This window comes from Zea mays, chromosome 10, assembly GCF_902167145.1.
Source record: "Zea mays cultivar B73 chromosome 10, Zm-B73-REFERENCE-NAM-5.0, whole genome shotgun sequence".
NCBI lineage: Eukaryota > Viridiplantae > Streptophyta > Magnoliopsida > Poales > Poaceae > Zea > Zea mays.
The window spans coordinates 139731467-139748548 of NC_050105.1; the positions used below are offsets into that span (position 1 = coordinate 139731467).

Sequence of the window (17082 nt, forward strand, 5' to 3'; positions counted from 1 at the left end):
GGCGGCATCGGCACGGACGGAGGCACAGCAGCGACAGCTGGAGCTTGGCCAGGTCATTGGCGAGCGGGACCAATCTCGGAGCCAGGCTGCCGAGGCTATAGGCCGGGCTGAGGCCCTTGGGGGTCAGCTAGCCGAGGTGTCTGCTCGGGCTGGAGCCCTTGCGGAGGACCTGGCCGTGGCCGTCGGGTCTGCTCAGTCCGCTCAAGCCGCAGCCTCGGAGCAGCGTGCCCGGTCTGAAGGTACATTTCGGTCGCCTTGTGACTTTGATTCAGCTTCATTCTTCGACTCGTGTCTGAAGAATCCTGTTCGGCTGTCTGCAGAGTTCAAGACAGCTCTTAACGAGTCTGTCAAGGCACTTGCCCAGGCGGCTGAGCAGAAGGAGGTCGGCCGCGTGGCCATGTCCGAGGCTATCTCGGCCTTCTGCCAGGTCTTTGGCCTCGATGACGTCCCCTTGGGTAGCTCCCCCCAGAGTCGCCTGCGGGCCCTGGGCGGCCATGTGCGCAGCAGACTCCGCGGGGCGCTGCATCATGGCGTCAAGCGGGCCTTCGCCGTGCTCGCTTCCCACTACGACATGGATCTAGAGCGGGTCAGCGAGGGGTACTGTCTACCTGATGAAGATGAGGCTGCATTAGCCGAGGTTCAGAGGCTCGACGCAGCTGTCGCGGGCCCAAGCGCGATGCTGGCATCCTCCTTCGAGGTGGAGATCCTACCGCTCGCGTCGCCATCTGGGGCCGGGCCAGACCTCGCCGAGGGTGGAGACGGTGCTGAGGGTGGAGACGATGCCGAGGGTGCCGCTCCTCCCCCGGGCGATGTCTGATTCTGCCAAAGCAGTCTATTTGGAGCATGCATGTGTTTCTCGCGGCCGCCGAGGCCTAACACTTATTGTCTTGTTATAAAGCTGCGTTTCTTTTCCTCTCATTTCGAGTATCCGGACTTGTTCGTCAGTAGCAGGATCGCTTATCCGAGCAAGAGTTACTTTTCGCGGGAGGTGATGAGTGAGGTATCCGTATCCCGGAGGCGTAGGAGTCCCTCGGCTCGGTCGGCCTTGCCGCTTACGTGCGCTCTTACTCGTGTTCTAGGATTCTGCTATCGATATAGTTGGAAAGCACGAAAGTCATTTTGGTAGAAAACGTTTTTGAGAAAAATTTTGACGCAGAGAGGGGTCCCCCCTTCTAGCCCCCGAGGGAGGGTCGGGCTTCGCCGAGGCAAGGCTGCCCTTCCTTGACGGTTAGACTTTATTTATGTATGTAAAGAGAACGAGGTATATGAACAACTTGAAACATCTTAAGGGTAGAAGGGACGTAGCTGTTGGATGTTCCAAGCGTTGCTGTAGACCTCGCCTTGATCGTTGGCCAGCTTGTATGCCCCGGGCTTCAAAATCTTGGCGATGATGAACGGCCCTTCCCAGGGAGGAGTAAGCTTGTGGCGCCCTCGGGTGTCTTGGCGCAGCCGAAGTACCAAGTCTCCCACCTGGAAGCCTCGGGGTCGAACCCCTCGGGCGTGGTAGCGTCGCAGAGACTGCTGATACCGCGCCGAGTGTAGCAAGGCCACGTCCCGAGCCTCTTCGAGCTGGTCCAGTGAGTCTTCTCAGCTGGTCTGGTTTCTTTGGTCGTCGTACGCCTTTGTCCTTGGGGAACCGTATTCTAAGTCTGTGGGCAAGATAGCCTCAGCCCCATAGACTAGAAAGAACGGCGAGAAACCCATGGCCCGGCTTGGCGTCGTCCTCAGACTCTAGACCACCGAGGGTAGCTCCTTCATCCACCGCTTGCCGAACTTGTTGAGGTCGTTGTAGATCCTCGGTTTAAGTCCCTGTAGAAGCATACCGTTGGCACACTCCACCTGCCCATTCGTCATGGAGTGAGCTACGGTGGCCCAGTCCACACGGATGTGGTGGTCCTCGCAGAAGTCCAGGAACTTCTTCCCAGTGGACTGGGTGCCATTATCGGCGATGATGGAGTTCGGGACCCCAAAGCGATGGATGATGTTGGTGAAGAACGCCACCGCCTGCTCGGACCTGATGCTGGTTAGAGGTCGGACCTCGATCCACTTGGAGAATTTGTCGATGGCGACCAGCAAGTGCGAGAATCCCCTGGGTGCCTTCTGCAAGGGACCAACGAGGTCCAGACCCCACACAGCAAACGGCCAGGTGATGGGTATTGTCTGTAGGGCTTGAGCGGGCAGGTGTGTCTGTCTCGCGTAGAATTGACACCCTTGGCAGGAGCGTACAATCCTAGTGGTGTCGGCCACTGTGGTCGGCCAGTAGAAGCCTTGTCGGAAGGCATTCCCAACGAGGGCTCGAGGTGCTGCATGGTGACCGCAAGCCCCCGAGTGTATTTCTAGCAAGAGCTCCTGTCCTTCGGCCACGGATATGCATCGTTGGAGAATGCCTGAGGGGCTGCGGTGGTAGAGCTCCTTTTCATCACCCAGTAAGACGAATGACTTGGCGCGCCGCGCCAGTCGCCGAGCCTCGGCCTTGTCGAGGGGTAGCTCTCCTTGGTGGAGATATTGCAGGTACGAGGTCTACCAGTTTCGATTAGGCGTGATCCCATTCCGCTCTCCCTCGACGCGCAGTGCCTCAACCTCAGCGGCCGAGGATACCTCGGGCTGGGCCGAGGCCTCCTCGGGCTCGGACGTGTCGTCGGTCTTGACGGAGGGTTGATGTATGTCTCTGGAGAAGACGTCCGGGGGAACCGCTGTCCGCCCCGAGGCTATTTTAGCCAGCTCATCCGCAGTCTCGTTGTACCGTCGAGCGATGTGGTTGAGCTCGAGCCCGTAGAACTTGTCTTCCAGGCGCCGAACTTCGTCGCAGTAGGCCTCCATCTTCCGGTCGCGGCAGTGGGAGTTCTTCATGACTTGGTCAATGACAAGCTGCGAGTCGCCACGAGCGTCGAGGCGCTGAACCCCTAGCTCGATGGCGATGCGCAACCCATTAACCAGAGCCTCGTACTCGGCCACATTGTTCGACGCCGGGAAATGGAGGCACAACACGTAGCAGAGGTGCTTCCCGAGGGGTGAGATGAAGAGCAGGCCCGCGCCGGCTCCTGTTTTCATCAGCGACCCATCGAAGTACATGGTCCAGAGTTCTGGTTGGATCGGAGTTGTTGGTAGTTGGGTGTCGACCCATTCCGCCAGGAAATCCGCCAAGACTTGGGACTTGATGGCCTTCCGAGGAGCGAACGAGATTGTTTCGCCCATGATCTCCACCGCCCACTTTGCTATCCTACCCAAGGCCTCTCGATACTGGATGATCTCCCCCAGGGGGAAGGATGATCCACAGTCACCGGATGAGACTCGAAGTAGCGTCGCAACTTTCACCGTGTCAGAATTACTGCGTACAGTAACTTCTGGATTTGCGGGTAGCGGATCTTGGTCTCGGATAGCACTTCACTGATGAAGTAGACTGGCCTCTGGATGAGCAGTGCATGCCCTTCTTCTCGTCTCTCGACTACGATCGCGGCGCTGACCACCTGAGTGGTTGCGGCTACGTAGATCAAGAGGGCTTCTCCCGCAGCGGGGGCACCAAGATGGGCGCGTTTGTAAGGAGCGCCTTTAATTTTCCGAGGGCTTCCTCGGCCTCGGGGGTCCAAGTGAAGCGCTCGGTCTTCCTTAAGAGGCGGTACAAGGGTAGGCCTTTTTCGCCAAGGCGCGAGATGAAGCGGCTCAGAGCCGCAAGGCATCCCATGACCCTTTGTACTCCTTTCAAATCTTTGATAGGCCCCATGTTGGTGATGGCTGCGATCTTCTCTGGGTTGGCCTCGATGCCTCGCTCGGAGACGATGAACCCCAGGAGCATGCCTTGGGGGACTCCGAAGACACACTTCTCGGGATTGAGCTTTACACCCTTCGCTCTCATACACTTGAATGTCGTTTCAAGGTCAGAGAGGAGGTCGGAGGCTTTCCTCGTCTTGACTACGATGTCATCGACGTAAGCCTCGACCGTTCGACCGATGTGCTCTCCGAACACGTGATTCATGCACCTTTGGTATGTCGCACCTGCATTCCTCAAGCCAAATGGCATAGTAGTATAGCAGTACATGCCAAAAGGTGCGATGAAAGAAGTCGCGAGCTGGTCGGACTCTTTCATCTTGATTTGGTGATACCCTGAGTAGGCGTCGAGGAATGATAGGGTTTCGCACCCAGCAGTGGAATCCACAATTTAATCGATGCGAGGCAGAGGGTAGGGAACCTTCGGACATGCCTTGTTTAGACCAGTGTAGTCTACGCACATCCTCCATTTCCCACCTTTCTTTTTCACAAGCATAGGGTTAGCTAGCCATTCGGGATGGAATACCTCTTTGATGAACCCTGCAGCCATCAGCCTGTGGATCTCCTCGCCTATGGCTCTGCGCTTTTCTTCGTCGAAACGGCGCAGAGGCTGCTTCATGGGTCGGGCCCCAGCTTGGATATCCAGTGAGTGCTCGGCGACATCCCTCGGTATGCCAGGCATGTCCGAGGGACTCCACGCAAAAACTTTGGCGTTTGCGTGGAGAAAGTCGACGAGCACTGATTCCTATTTGGGGTCGAGCTCGGAGCCGATCCGTACTTGCTTGCAGGCGTCGTTGCTGGGGTCGAGAGGGACAGACTTAACCGCCTCTGTGGGCTCGAAGTTGTCGGTGTGGCGCTTCGCGTCAGGCACCTCCTTGGAGAGGCACTCCAGGTCGGCGATGAGGGCCTCGGACTCAGCGAGGGCCTCAGCGTACTCCACGCACTCCACGTCTCATTCGTACGCGTGTCGGTACGTGGATCCGACGGTGATGACCTAGTTGGGGCCCGGCATCTTGAGCTTGAGGTAGGTGTAGTTGGGGACGGCCATGAACTTGGTGTAGCACGGTCTCCCCAACACCGCGTGGTAGGCTCCTCGGAACCCGACCACCTCGAACGTAAGGGTTTCCTTTCAGAAGTTGGAGGGAGTTCCGAAGCAGATTGCTAGATCGAGTTGTCCAAGGGGCAGGACGCGCTTCCCGGGGATGATCCCGTGAAAGGGCGCCGCACCGGCCCGGATCGTGGACAGGTCGGTTTCCAAGAGCCCGAGGGTCTCGGCGTAGATGATGTTGAGGCTGCTGCCTCCGTCCATGAGGACCTTGGTGAGCCTGGTGTTACCGATGATGGGGTCGACGACGAGCGGGTACTTTCCTGGGCTCGGCACGCAGTCGGGGTGGTCGCCTTGGTCGAAGGTGATGGGCTTGTCGGACCAGTCTAGGTAGACTGGCGCTGCCACCTTTACCGAGCAGACCTCCCGGCGCTCCTGCTTGCGGTGCCGAGCCGAGGCGTTCGGCACTCGCCCACCGTAGATCATGAAACAGCCGTGGACCTCGAGGAACTCCTCTGCCTTGTCGCCCTCCTTCTTGTCATTGTATTGGCCTTTGCCACCTTCCGCCGGGGGCCCGGCCTTATGGAAGTAGCGGCGAAGCATGACGCATTCCTCAAGGGTGTGCTTGACGGGGCCCTAGTGATAGGGGCACGACTCCTTGAGCATCTTGTCGAACAGGTTGGCCCCTCCGGGAGGCTTTCGAGGGTTCCTATGATCGATAGCGGCGACGAGATCCGCATCAGCGGCGTCGCGCTTTGCTTGCGCCTTCTTCTTGGCCTTCTTCTTCGTGCCGCGCTGGGCGGACGCCTCGGGGACGTCTTCCTGCTGGCATCCCTGAGGCTGCTTGTCCTTCCGGAAGATGGCTTCGACCGCCTCCTGACCAGAGGCGAACTTGGTGGCGATGTCCATCAACTCGCTGGCCTTGGTGGGAGTCTTGCGACCAAGTTTGCTCACCAGGTTGCGGCAAGTGGTGCCGGCGAGGAACGCCCCGATGACATCCGAGTCAGTGATGTTGGGCAGCTCGGTGCGCTGCTTCGAAAACCGCCAGATGTACTCTCGCAGGGATTCCCCCGGCTGCTGGCGGCAGCTTCGGAGATCCCAGGAGTTCCCAGGGCGCACGTACGTGACCTGGAAGTTTCCAGCGAAAGCCTTGACCAGGTCGTCCCAGTTGGAGATCTGCGCAAGAGGCAGATGCTCTAGCCAGGCTCGGGCGGCGTCGGAGAGGAACAGGGGGAGGTTGCGGATGATGAGGTTGTCGTCGTCCGTTCCACCCAGCTGGCAGGCCAGCCGGTAGTCTGCAAGCCACAGCTCCGGCCTCGTTTCCCCCGAGTACTTGGTGATGGTAGTTGGGGCTCGGAACCGGGTTGGGAACGGCGCCCGTCGTATGGCCCGGCTAAAAGCTTGCGGACCTGGTGGTTCGGCGAGGGACTCCGATCCTCCCCGCTGTCGTAGTGTCCCCCACGCCTGGGGTGGTAGCCTCGGCGCCCCTTCTCGTCGAGGCGGGCTCGATGGTCGCGGCGGTGGTGCTCGTTGCCGAGGCGACCCGGGGTCGTAGGCGTCGCGTCCCGCGTGCGCCCGGTGTGGACCGAGGCTTCCCGCATGAATCGGGAAGTCGCTGCGCGATGCTCTAGGGGGGCACCCTTGCCTTCGGGAGGCAAAGCTCTCGGCCCGCCGGACCGCGTCGTCCTCCAGGAGATTCTTGAGTTCTCCTTGGATATGCCGCCCCTCGGTGGTGGATGGCTCCGGCATCGCTCAGAGCAGTATTACCGCTGCAGCCAGATTCTGGCCGACCCCGCTGGAGGCCGGGGGCAGCCTTGCCCTGGCATTGTCAGCGACATGGCGCTGGACGTCCTGGGCCTGATGACGCGCTTCTCCGACAAGTGCTCGGCCTGCCCACTCCTGCTCAATGTTTTGCTGGAGCTGCACAAGTTGTCCTGCTTCCTCGTCGAGCTTGGCCTGCATCTCGCGGATTTGCTCGAGCTGTGTGTCCTAACCCCCCGCAGGGACTAGGACCACAGCTAGCTCCTGCAGGATGTCAACGCGAGGCGCAGGCCCAGGGGGATCGTCATCCTCCGGCATACCAAGGTGGTTGCCTTCGTCGTGACCCCCTAGATCGACATGGAAACATTCACAACTTGGGCCACAACCCTCGTCGTCAAGGCTGTAGCCATCATCGGAGCAATCGGAGAGGTGGTAGTCACATGCGGTCATGAAGTCACGCATGGCACTGGGACTACGGAGCCCGGAGAAATCCCAACCAGAGTCGGGCTCGTCTTCTTCCTCAGAATCCGGGGGCCCGTAGGTCGAGACGGCCGTCAATCGGTCCCAGGTTGACCACATATGGTACCCTGGAAGGTTAGGATATGCCTTTATGAAAGCGCTCACCGAAGAGGGGTCGCTTGGTGGATTGAAGCTGAATCTAAAAGGCACAGGGTGGAAAATGGACGGTACCTCTCGATCGATGGACGGTGACAAGGTCGCGTCGGGGACGGACTGCACCGTTATCTCAGGTACGAGGCTAACGCCCAGCAAGCCCTCCGTGAGTGTGCTGGCGTCATCTGTCCGCTTGGGGTTGGCATGTTGCGGGGAAACGACACTCGTCGTCGTCTCAGGCGCGAGGACAACGCCCGACATGTCCCCCGCTGGGGTGCCAGCGTCGTCGACTCGCTCGATAGCCGACGAGGTGCCACCTCCTGCCTGGCCACGGTTGCCCCGCCTCCTCCTCCTGCGACGAGGAAGGCGGCGGGACAAACCCGAATGCTGCTCTTCCGCCATGGGGGGAAGACGTCGTCGAGTCCGCCGCCGCCGGGCGAGCTGACGGCCGTCGTTGTCGCTGTCGCGCTGCGGGGGAAGGAGTACCATGTCGTAGCTGTCGTCGAGGGACATGAACTCGAGACTCCCGAAACGGAGCAGCGTCTCGGGCTAAAGAGGTTGCTGGAGACTACCCATCTGGAACTCAACGGGAAGTTGTTCGTCAACACGCAGCAGGCCCCTACCTGGCGCGCCAACTGTCGGCGTTTCGACCCCGGGGGGTCCCTGGACCGACGAGTAAAATTGTCGCTGCGTGTGCCAGCCCAGATGGGTTGGCGTGAGACGGAACACAAGGGGGGAAAACGCGGCTCGTGTTATCCTGCGCCAGGGGGATGCGCTTGCAGTAGGGGTTACAAGCGTTCGCGAGGGAGAGAGGGTGAGCTTGTTCGTCAGCCCGTCCTCCCGCGCGACCCTCCCGCATGGAGGCCCTAGACCTTCCTTTTATAGATGCAAGGAGAGGGTCCAGGTGTACAATTGGGGTGTAGCTATGCGCTAACGTGCCCAGCAGAGAGGTGCCTGAGCCCTGTGTACATGCCAACGTGGCTGTCGGAGGGGTGCTAGAGCCCTGTGTACGCGGTAACGTGGTCGTCGGAGGAGCGCTTGAGTCCTGTAGAAGCACAGCTGTCGGGACTGCTGGGACCTTGCTGACGTCTCCTTGCTTCCGTAGGGGGCTGAGAACCGCCGTTGTCATGGACGCATGCGGGGAGCCATCATTACTCGTTTACCGGGGCGAGCCAGATGGGACGCCGGTCTTGTTCCCCGTAGCCTGAGCTAGCTAGGGGTAGGGTAATGATGTATCCCCCATGGCGCGGTCGGTCCGAGCCCAAGGTCGGGCGAGGCGGAGACTCCTCCTGAGGCCGAGGCCGGGGTCGGGTGAGGACGCGATTCCTTCTGAGGTCGAGGTTGAGGCCGAGCCCTGGGGTCGGGCGAGGCGGAGACCACCTTCCGAGGCCGAGGTTGAGGCCGAGCCCTGGGGTCGGGCGAGGCGGAGACCACCTTCCGAGGCCGAGGCGGGGGCCGAGCCCTGGGTCGGGCGAGGCGGATACCTCCTCCTGAGGCTGAGGCCCAAGGTCGGGCGAGGCGGAGCTTCCTGTTGCGCCTGAGGCTGAACTTAGCCGTTGTCAGCCTCACCCTGGCGGGTGGCATAGCAGTCGGAGAGGGGCGAGCGGCGCTATTTTCCTGTCAAGTCGGTCAGTGGAAGGTCGAAGTGACTGCGGTCACTTTCTTGCCAACTGAGGCACGTGTGTCAGGATAAGGTGTCAGGCGATCCTCACATTATATGCGCCTGCGATACGGTCGGTTGGTGAGGCGATTTGGCCAAGGTGGCTTCACTTCGAAGTCTGCCCGAGCTGGGCTTCGGGTGAGTCGAGGGTACGCCCGTTGCTTGAGGAGGCCCTCGGGCGAGGCGAGAATCCGTCTGGGACTACTGTTCCCGCCCGAGGCTCGGCTCGGACGAGGCGAGATCGCGTCCCTTGAGTAGACGAAGCCTTGACCTGAATCGTGCTCATCAGTCTCTGCAGCTTGTGCTGATGGTGGTTACCAGCCGTGTTTAGGAATGTTGGGGGTACCCCTAATTACGATACCCGACACATATATTGTGTCTTCTTAATCTTGAACTATTTAGTTTATAATAACATGATTTATTTCCTAAATACTATTATTTACGGTCTAAATGTTGGAGTAAAAAAATTCTTTTGATACTATAAACACTTTAAATATGGTCCTATTTCAGTTTTTAGGACTACATTTTAAAGAATTTTGTTGGAGATGCTTTTAGTTTTATAACTAAACTATATTTATATATGTAATTATTATTTAAACATTCTACTTGACAGTCAGGAGATGCCCCGTTGCTAAATTTTGATTTCTAGATGATTCAATTCAACCGTGCAGCACCACTCAATACAATACTACAATCGATACTACAGTACTCTACACGAGTGTCAGTCATTTCAGCCCTAGACTGAGGCTCCTATCGGGGTGGGCGTTAATGGGGCTTTTGCGGTCACGTGATCCTCCGCCCGTCCTCGCCGCCGCGGCCGCCCGCACGGACAGCGTCAGCACGTCCAGATCCGACGCCTCGTTCCTCCTGGCCGCTTTAACCCCCTGCTTCCGCACCGTTTGCCTCTCGTCGTCTTCATCTTGTTCCTCGTCGTTGTCCTCGCCGTCATCTACATCGTCTCCATCACCACGCGCACCGCGTAGCCGCTTGGCCCCGATTGGGACGCCGAACAGCATTGGCTTCACTTCTGGGCCGCTGGGACCTTCCCCACTGCCGCCATGCCCCTCGTCGCCGTCCGCCGGATCCTCATCTCCGCCTCTGCCTTGGTCGTCGTCGTACCGAGCCATGAGCTGGCGCACGCCGTCGCAGAGGCGCCGCGCGCGGGCCAGCTCCCGCGCCAGCCTCGCATTCTCGCGTCGCAGCCGCGCGTTCTCCTCCTCCAGCTCGGCCACCGCGCCGCTAACTCCAGCCGTCGAGCCACGCGGCGGCGACGAGGAGACCGCCGGCTCCCCGCCAGAGCTCGTGGGCGGGGACGAGAGCGGTAACGGTATCCCCGCCGGTATGCCCGGCACCGGTACCGCCGCCACGGCGCCGGTCCCCTTCCGCCTCTGTATTCCGGCGAGAAGGTGCTTCTCGCCTCTCCGGAAGCCGTCGTTGGCAAACTCCCATCTGTCCCCGACTACCTTCTTGAATCCCTGTACACAGAGAACGGAATAGACTGTTAGGCAGAAGAAGAAGAGCGGAACGGGCAAGTAAGGACTCGGGTACCCACGTAGGTGTTGAGCTGGCGGACGAACGAGGAGAAGTTGCTGTGCTTGAAGTGCTTGGGAAGAAGGTCACGGGCGAACTCGGCGGGGCGCCACACCACGAAGGCCGTGCCGGTGTCGTTCCACGAGATCGTATCGTCCGTGGCCGAGTCCTCCACCATGGCGTAAGTTTTCGTCAGGAAGGGCGGCGTCCCCGCCGCCGGCAACGCCATCAGGCAACGGAGTGCGGTGAGCAGAGGGGCCGCGGAAAGGAAAGTGTGAGGAGAGGACAGAGCGAGGAAGACGCATCTAGAAAGGTGGATTTGGGGATGAGATTAAGTTGGACCTAGGTGAGAGAAGCATCCAGCGGGTTCTAGAAGGTTCCCGACTTTCCTTGCGGTAGCCGACACGTGCGTTGTTTCTAGAGAGTGCCCGTTTGGATTGATGGGCTGAGTTACACTTGGACAGAGCCCAAATGGACACTTTTGTCCTTTATGAATATTCTTTTTTAAAGTTCTCGTACATAAAATTTTAAAATAGATAAAACTATCTCTACACATCTCTGTTCTCATATTCAAACTACACTATAAAAAAATATATAATTTACAATACAAAACAATATTTTAAATAACAATACGGCCTAATGCCGCTGCCTTAATTCTCTGTACATGAACTCCAGTTTTTATAGGAACGCGAACGCAACATCCGTAGTGTATGCGTATATCACAGAAACAATGCACGCATTATGTATCAATTTTACAACATACTGTAAATACCATCATCTGGCACTTAACGTCATAACCGCTGAATTTTTTTTTAAAAAAAAAACTGGGCGTGACTTTATTACTCAGCTGCTAACAAATTATTAGCTCTGATTACACACACGCTATCAAGAACAAGGATCAATCTGCTCCTTCCCACTTCCCTTCAGCGCACAAATACCCCAGTGTGTAGCCAAGCCACTCGTGTGAGTTGGCAGTGACGCTCTGTAGTTGCCAAACACCGGCAGCGGCGCTCAACACTACTCCAAATTCGTGTGGCGGGCCCTCATCTGGGCCGGGCTCTGACCCAAGACGCGCGCGAGCTCCAGGACCACCATCTCGAACAGCACGAACATAGCTCCCTCGTACAGGCTGCCCATCGGCAGCTTCGCCCGCGCCGGCGACCCCTCCGCCTCCGTCTCCGTCTCCGTCTCCCCCGCCCCCTCCTCGTCATCCGCCATGGTCTGCGCGGGGAGGTGTGCCACCACGTCGGCCTGACGCCGCGGGAAGTCCCCTTCGAGGCGCGCCGTGAGCAGCAGGACGCGCGCGCCGGCGCCGCGCGCCACGCCGCAGATGGCGTCGACGGTGGAGAACGCGCCGGGCCCCGCCGAGGCCACGAGGAGGTCCCCGCCGCCCGCTGGCGGCGCCGTGACGTCGCCGACGCAGTGGGCGGGGAGGCCCAGGTGCGCCAGCCGCATGCAGAGCGCGCGCATCATGAGGCCCTCCCGCCCGACGCCGTGCACGAACACGCGGCCGCCCCGCGAGGCCGCGGCCTCCAGCTCCGAGACCAGGACGGAGCGCGCGGGCGGGCGCGGCGAGGGCGCGGAGAAGACGGACGCGATCTGACCGCATATAGCGGCCGCGTCCGCCTGCTGCGCCGAGGCCGCGGCGGTGTCGCTGCCGGTCATTGTTGTCGCGCCTGTGGCCTGTGGGCTGTGGTTTATCCGAATGGCCGAATCCTCGTGGAGGATTGGAACTCGGATGGCCTGTGCCCTGTAGTCAACTCGGCCTCGGCCACTTGTTTGGGCGTCCTCAAATAGCTAGCTGATGCAGGGTGAGAGAAAAATAAAAATAGTAATTTATTTCAACACCAGTATTTGGTTCTGCATGTAATACATCTAGTTTTTTTTGGAATACGTAAAATCTCCTGTCTAAGGCTCTGTTTAGTTCCTTTAGTCACTAGACTAAAGTTTAGTCGCTAAAGTATTCCGTTTGGTTCCAGTGACTAAACCGGACTAAAGAGCAATAATTGTTGTGAATAATGACTGTTTTACCCCTATTAATTAATGAATGTTTGCTATAAGAAGAAAGTGGAGATGGCAAATAAGGTAAAAATACTACTTTAGTCCCTTTTAGTCATCCTCTTAGTGACTAAAGAACTAAAGTTTAGTCACCATGTTTGCTTCTTTAGTGACTAAAAGTAACTAAACTTTAGTCACCACAAATCAAACGGGACTTAATTGCTCGTCGCTAACTATTCTCAATTTTTCTATATTTTCTATCCACGTAGGAAGCTAGTGAAATAGCTAGCCATTGCGACGCCTTTAGCGCTGGGTAGGGACAGTCTGTCAGTATGGCACTAGTGTCAGTTGATCTCCGCTCTTACCAGTACTACTGTCGGGGTGAGATGGGCCGTTTTCATTTTTCACGTCCGAGAGCTTATTCGTTTTACTCTTAATTTATATGGATTGAGTGGTTTCAATCTCGAATAAATAAAAAATTATATTTTTTTAATATTATCTAATCCACGTGAGATAGAAATAACAGGACAATGCCTGAAATAGATCGTTAACAGACATATAGAAGCTTGACGGCTAACTGGTAATGGGACTTTCTAGGATGGCTTGGTCGCCTAGCATCCTCATAGCTCAAATAGGGTCGATTCCAGGATGAAACATTGCCTATATCAGGAGGATTTTCTGGAGGAGCACTTCTCTGTCCACTTTGGGAGCTAGCTTATTGGCAGACGACAGTGGTAGTACTTCCGCTGTAGTGAACTAGTGATGACCGCAGCTCTTCGCATCTGTATTCTGATGTAGTGACAGGCCGGTAGTACTGTAGTAGTGTGAGGTCGGGCCAAACCAGCCCCAGTGTAAGATGAAGGGTTCATACTGGGCTACAAGCTTGTAGCCGGCCAGGGCTCATTCCGGCCTGTTTTAGTTCGGCTTCGCTCGAGGAGTAGCAAACGGAGCAGTAGAGGGCCTTCTACGGGCGTTTTGACGTCAGAACTCAGTCATTAGGCCCCAACCGAAGCATTATCAGTCACCAGACAACCAAAGTTAGTCCACGAACGATCGCTAAAAGAGCAGTAAGTATAGATGAGCAAACGTGCCGCCCGGCACGGCACGGCCCGGGCCCGGTCTAGGCACGGCCCAAAAAGGCACGGCACGCCCAGGCCCACGGGCCTACCGTGCCGTGACTGCACAGTCCTGCGTGCCTTGCATCAGGCCCAGGCACGGCCCAGCGGGCCGTTTTTCGGGCCGGGCCAGCCCGAAAAGCCCTGGCCCAAAGCAGTGTAGGGCCAGCCCGAAGCCCGATAACATACAAAATACAGTAAAACACAATTCACATAGAAAATATACACAATATTGAGCTGTTAGTGCAATGCCGCCTCATTAAAAACCTTTCTAGGTAAAACTCACACCTCGTGAGAAACCCTAGAAAGGAAAAAAGAGTACGGCCAGCTCAGTTTATAATTCAAATGTTCAAAGTTATTACAATGTACAAGCCAAAGTATCAGGACAGGTCAAGCCAAAGTATCAGGACAGATCAAGCCTAACTGCCTAAGTATCAGACTATCAGGACAGAATGACAGATCAAGGCAAAGTATCAGGACACATCAAGCCAAAGTGTTAGTAGCACCAGCATCTTCATCCAGCCAGAGGTCCTTGAAGGACTCCTCTAATTCATTGTCCACCACAGCATGTTGTGCCTGTTGTTGGCCTAGCTCCCAATCTTTGATGCACACCAACATCTCCACTGTCTCTGAGTTCAAGCGCCGTCGTCGATCCTCAAGAATCCTGCCAGACAAACTGAAAGTAGACTCCGAAGAAGTAGTTGAGGCAGGAACAGACATAATGTCTCTAGCCATAATTGAAAGAATTGGATAGGTTAGTTTATGCTCATGCCACCAATTTAAGATATCAAAATCATCCTCATAGGCAGCCACATTGTCACTGTCAAGGTAAACAGTTAGCTCACAAATACCCACACCATGTCCACTACTACCTGAAGAACCTGATGCAGTTGAGGATCTAGAAGCACTTGTTCCTCCAAAAATTTTACCCCAAGCCTGTTTTCTTTTACCTGTCATACCTGATTGATGTGTGGTTCTAGATGGCCTAGCAGCACCAAACTTAGTTTCATACTTGGCATATAGCTTATACAACTCAGTCTTAACATCAGCAAAATAAGTACTGTAATTATAATTGTTAGATTGAGAAAGCAGTTCAAGAACATTATACAAACCCCTCATTTTAGCTCTAGGGTCTAGAACAAATGCAAAGGAATATAACATTGGTATAGACTTCCAGTACTTCATGAACTTAGCTTTCATTGGAACAACAACATCACTTAGATTAGTATCATGTTCATATTCATGCAAGTGGCTAGCAAATTCAAGTATGTGATGGATTACCAAAGGACTGGTGGGGTAATAAACACCAGACAAGACAACAGTTGATTCATAAAACAGCTCAAGGAACTCCAAAACCTTTTCAGCTACATACCAATGTTGTTCATTCAGTAGAGGATAGCCATAGTGTGTACTAATGAACACAGAAAACACAGACTTATATGGCAAGAGATGTTTTAGCATAAGTGATAGTCGCCTAGAGGGGGGGTGAATAGGGCGAAACTGAAATTTACAAATATAAACACAACTACAAGTCGGGTTAGCGTTAGAAATATAAACGAGTCCGCGAGAGAGGGCGCAAAACAAATCGCGAGCAAATAATGAAGTGTGACACACGGATTTGTTTTACCGAGGTTCGGTTCTCTCAAACCTACTCCCCGTTGAGGAGGCCACAAAGGCCGGGTCTCTTTCAACCCTTCCCTCTCTCAAACGGTCCCTCGGACCGAGTGAGCTTCTCTTCTCAAATCAAAGCTGGGAACCAAACTTCCCCGCAAGGGCCACCACACAATTGGTGCCTCTTGCCTTGATTACAATGGAGTTTTGATCACAAGAACAAGTGAGAAAGAAAAGAAGCAATCCAAGCGCAAGAGCTCAAATGAACACGGCAAATCACTCTCACTAGTCGCTAGGGCTTTGTGTGGAATTGGAGAGGATTTGATCTCTTTGGTGTGTCTAGAATTGAATGCTAGAGCTCTTGTAGTAGTTGAGAAGTGGAAAACTTGGATACAATGAATGGTGGGGTGGTTGGGGTATTTATAGCCCCAACCACCAAATGTGGCCGTTGGGAGGCTGTCTGTTCGATGGCGCACCGGACAGTCCGGTGCCCCCTGCCACGTCATCACTGCCGTTGGATTCTGACCATTGGAGCTTCTGACTTGTGGGCCCGCCTGGGTGTCCGGTGCACACCGGACAGGTACTGTTTGCTGTCCGGTGTGCCAGTATGGGCATGCCTGCCTTCTGCGCGCGCAGAGCGCGCATTTATTGCACCGCAGAGAGCCGTTGGCGCGGAGATAGCCGTTGCTCCAGAGTCGCACCGGACAGTCCGGTGCACACCGGACAGTCCGGTGATTTTTAGTGGACTAGCCGTTGGCGATTCCCGAAGCTGGCGAGTTCCTGAGGCCGCTCCTCCTTGGCGCACCGGACACTGTCCGGTGTACACCGGACAGTCCGGTGAATTATAGCGCGAGTGCCTCTGAAATTCCCGAAGGTGGCGAGTTTGAGTCTGAGTCCCCCTGGTGCACCGGACATGTCCGGTGGCACACCGGACAGTCCGGTGCGCCAGACCAGGGGTGCCTTCGGTTGCCCTTTTGCTCCTTTGTTGAATCCAAAACCTTGGCCTTTTTATTGGCTGAGTGTGAACCTTTTACACCTGTATAATCTATACACTTGGGCAAACTAGTTAGTCCAATTATTTGTGTTGGGCAATCCAACCACCAAAATTAATTAGGGACTAGGTGTAAGCCTAATTCCCTTTCAATCTCCCCCTTTTTGGTGATTGATGCCAACAGAAAACAAAGCAAATATAGAAGTGCATAATTGAACTACTTTGCATAATGTAAGTGTAAAGGTTGCTTGGAATTGAGCCAATATAACTACTTACAAGATATGCATGGATTGTTTATTTCTTATTTAACATTTTGGACCACGCTTGCACCACATGTTTTGTTTTTGCAAATTCTTTTGTAAGTCCATTTCAAAGATCTTTTGCAAAAAGTCAAAGGTAAGTGAATAAGAGTTTTGCAAAGCTTTTTCAAGATTTGAAATTTTCTCCCCCTATTTCAAATACTTTTCCTTTGACAAAACTCCCCCTGAAGGAGATCCACCTCTTAGTGTTCAAGAGGGTTTTGATATATAATTTTGAAATACTACTTTCTCCCCCTCTTGGAACACAATAGGAAAAATTAATTGATAAATATTCAACACTAAGTTTTTGAAATCGGTGGTGGTGCGGTCCTTTTGCTTTGGGCTCATTTCTCCCCCTTTTTGGCATGAATCGCCAAAAACGGAATTATTAGAGCCCTTGAAGTGCTATCTTCCCTTTTGGGCATAAATAAATGAGTTAAGATTATACCAAAGGCGAAGTCCGGTCCTTTATCTTTGGGCTCTTACTCTCTCCCAAAGACGAAGTCCTTTTCTTTGATGCTCATTTCTCCCCCAAAGAATAGAGAGTTGCTTGGAGTGATGGCGAAGTATGAGTTACGGAGTGGAAGCCTTTGTTTTCGCCGAAGACTCCAATTCCCTTTCAATATGCCTATGACTTGGTTTGAAATACTCTTGGAAACACATTAGTCATAGCATGTACAAAAGAGATATGATCA

The 17082-nt window shown here is 55.1% G+C and overlaps 2 protein-coding genes across 2 annotated transcripts; both read right to left on the bottom strand.

The window, feature by feature from the left end:
- Positions 1-9475: 9475 nt before the first annotated feature.
- On the bottom strand, positions 9476-10631 carry LOC100280765 (heat shock factor protein 4). The gene is given in 2 exon segments (NM_001291568.2): positions 9476-10318; positions 10396-10631. Coding segments are annotated over 2 exon segments (957 nt in total). The 5' UTR covers positions 10603-10631; the 3' UTR covers positions 9476-9568.
- Positions 10632-11090: 459 nt separating this feature from the next.
- Positions 11091-12383, bottom strand: LOC103641959 (Sugar isomerase (SIS) family protein). The gene has a single exon (XM_008665258.4). The coding sequence runs from the start codon at positions 12036-12038 to the stop codon at positions 11391-11393; it is 648 nt and encodes a 215-aa protein (XP_008663480.1). The 5' UTR covers positions 12039-12383; the 3' UTR covers positions 11091-11390.
- Between the last annotated feature and the right edge of the window lie 4699 nt (positions 12384-17082).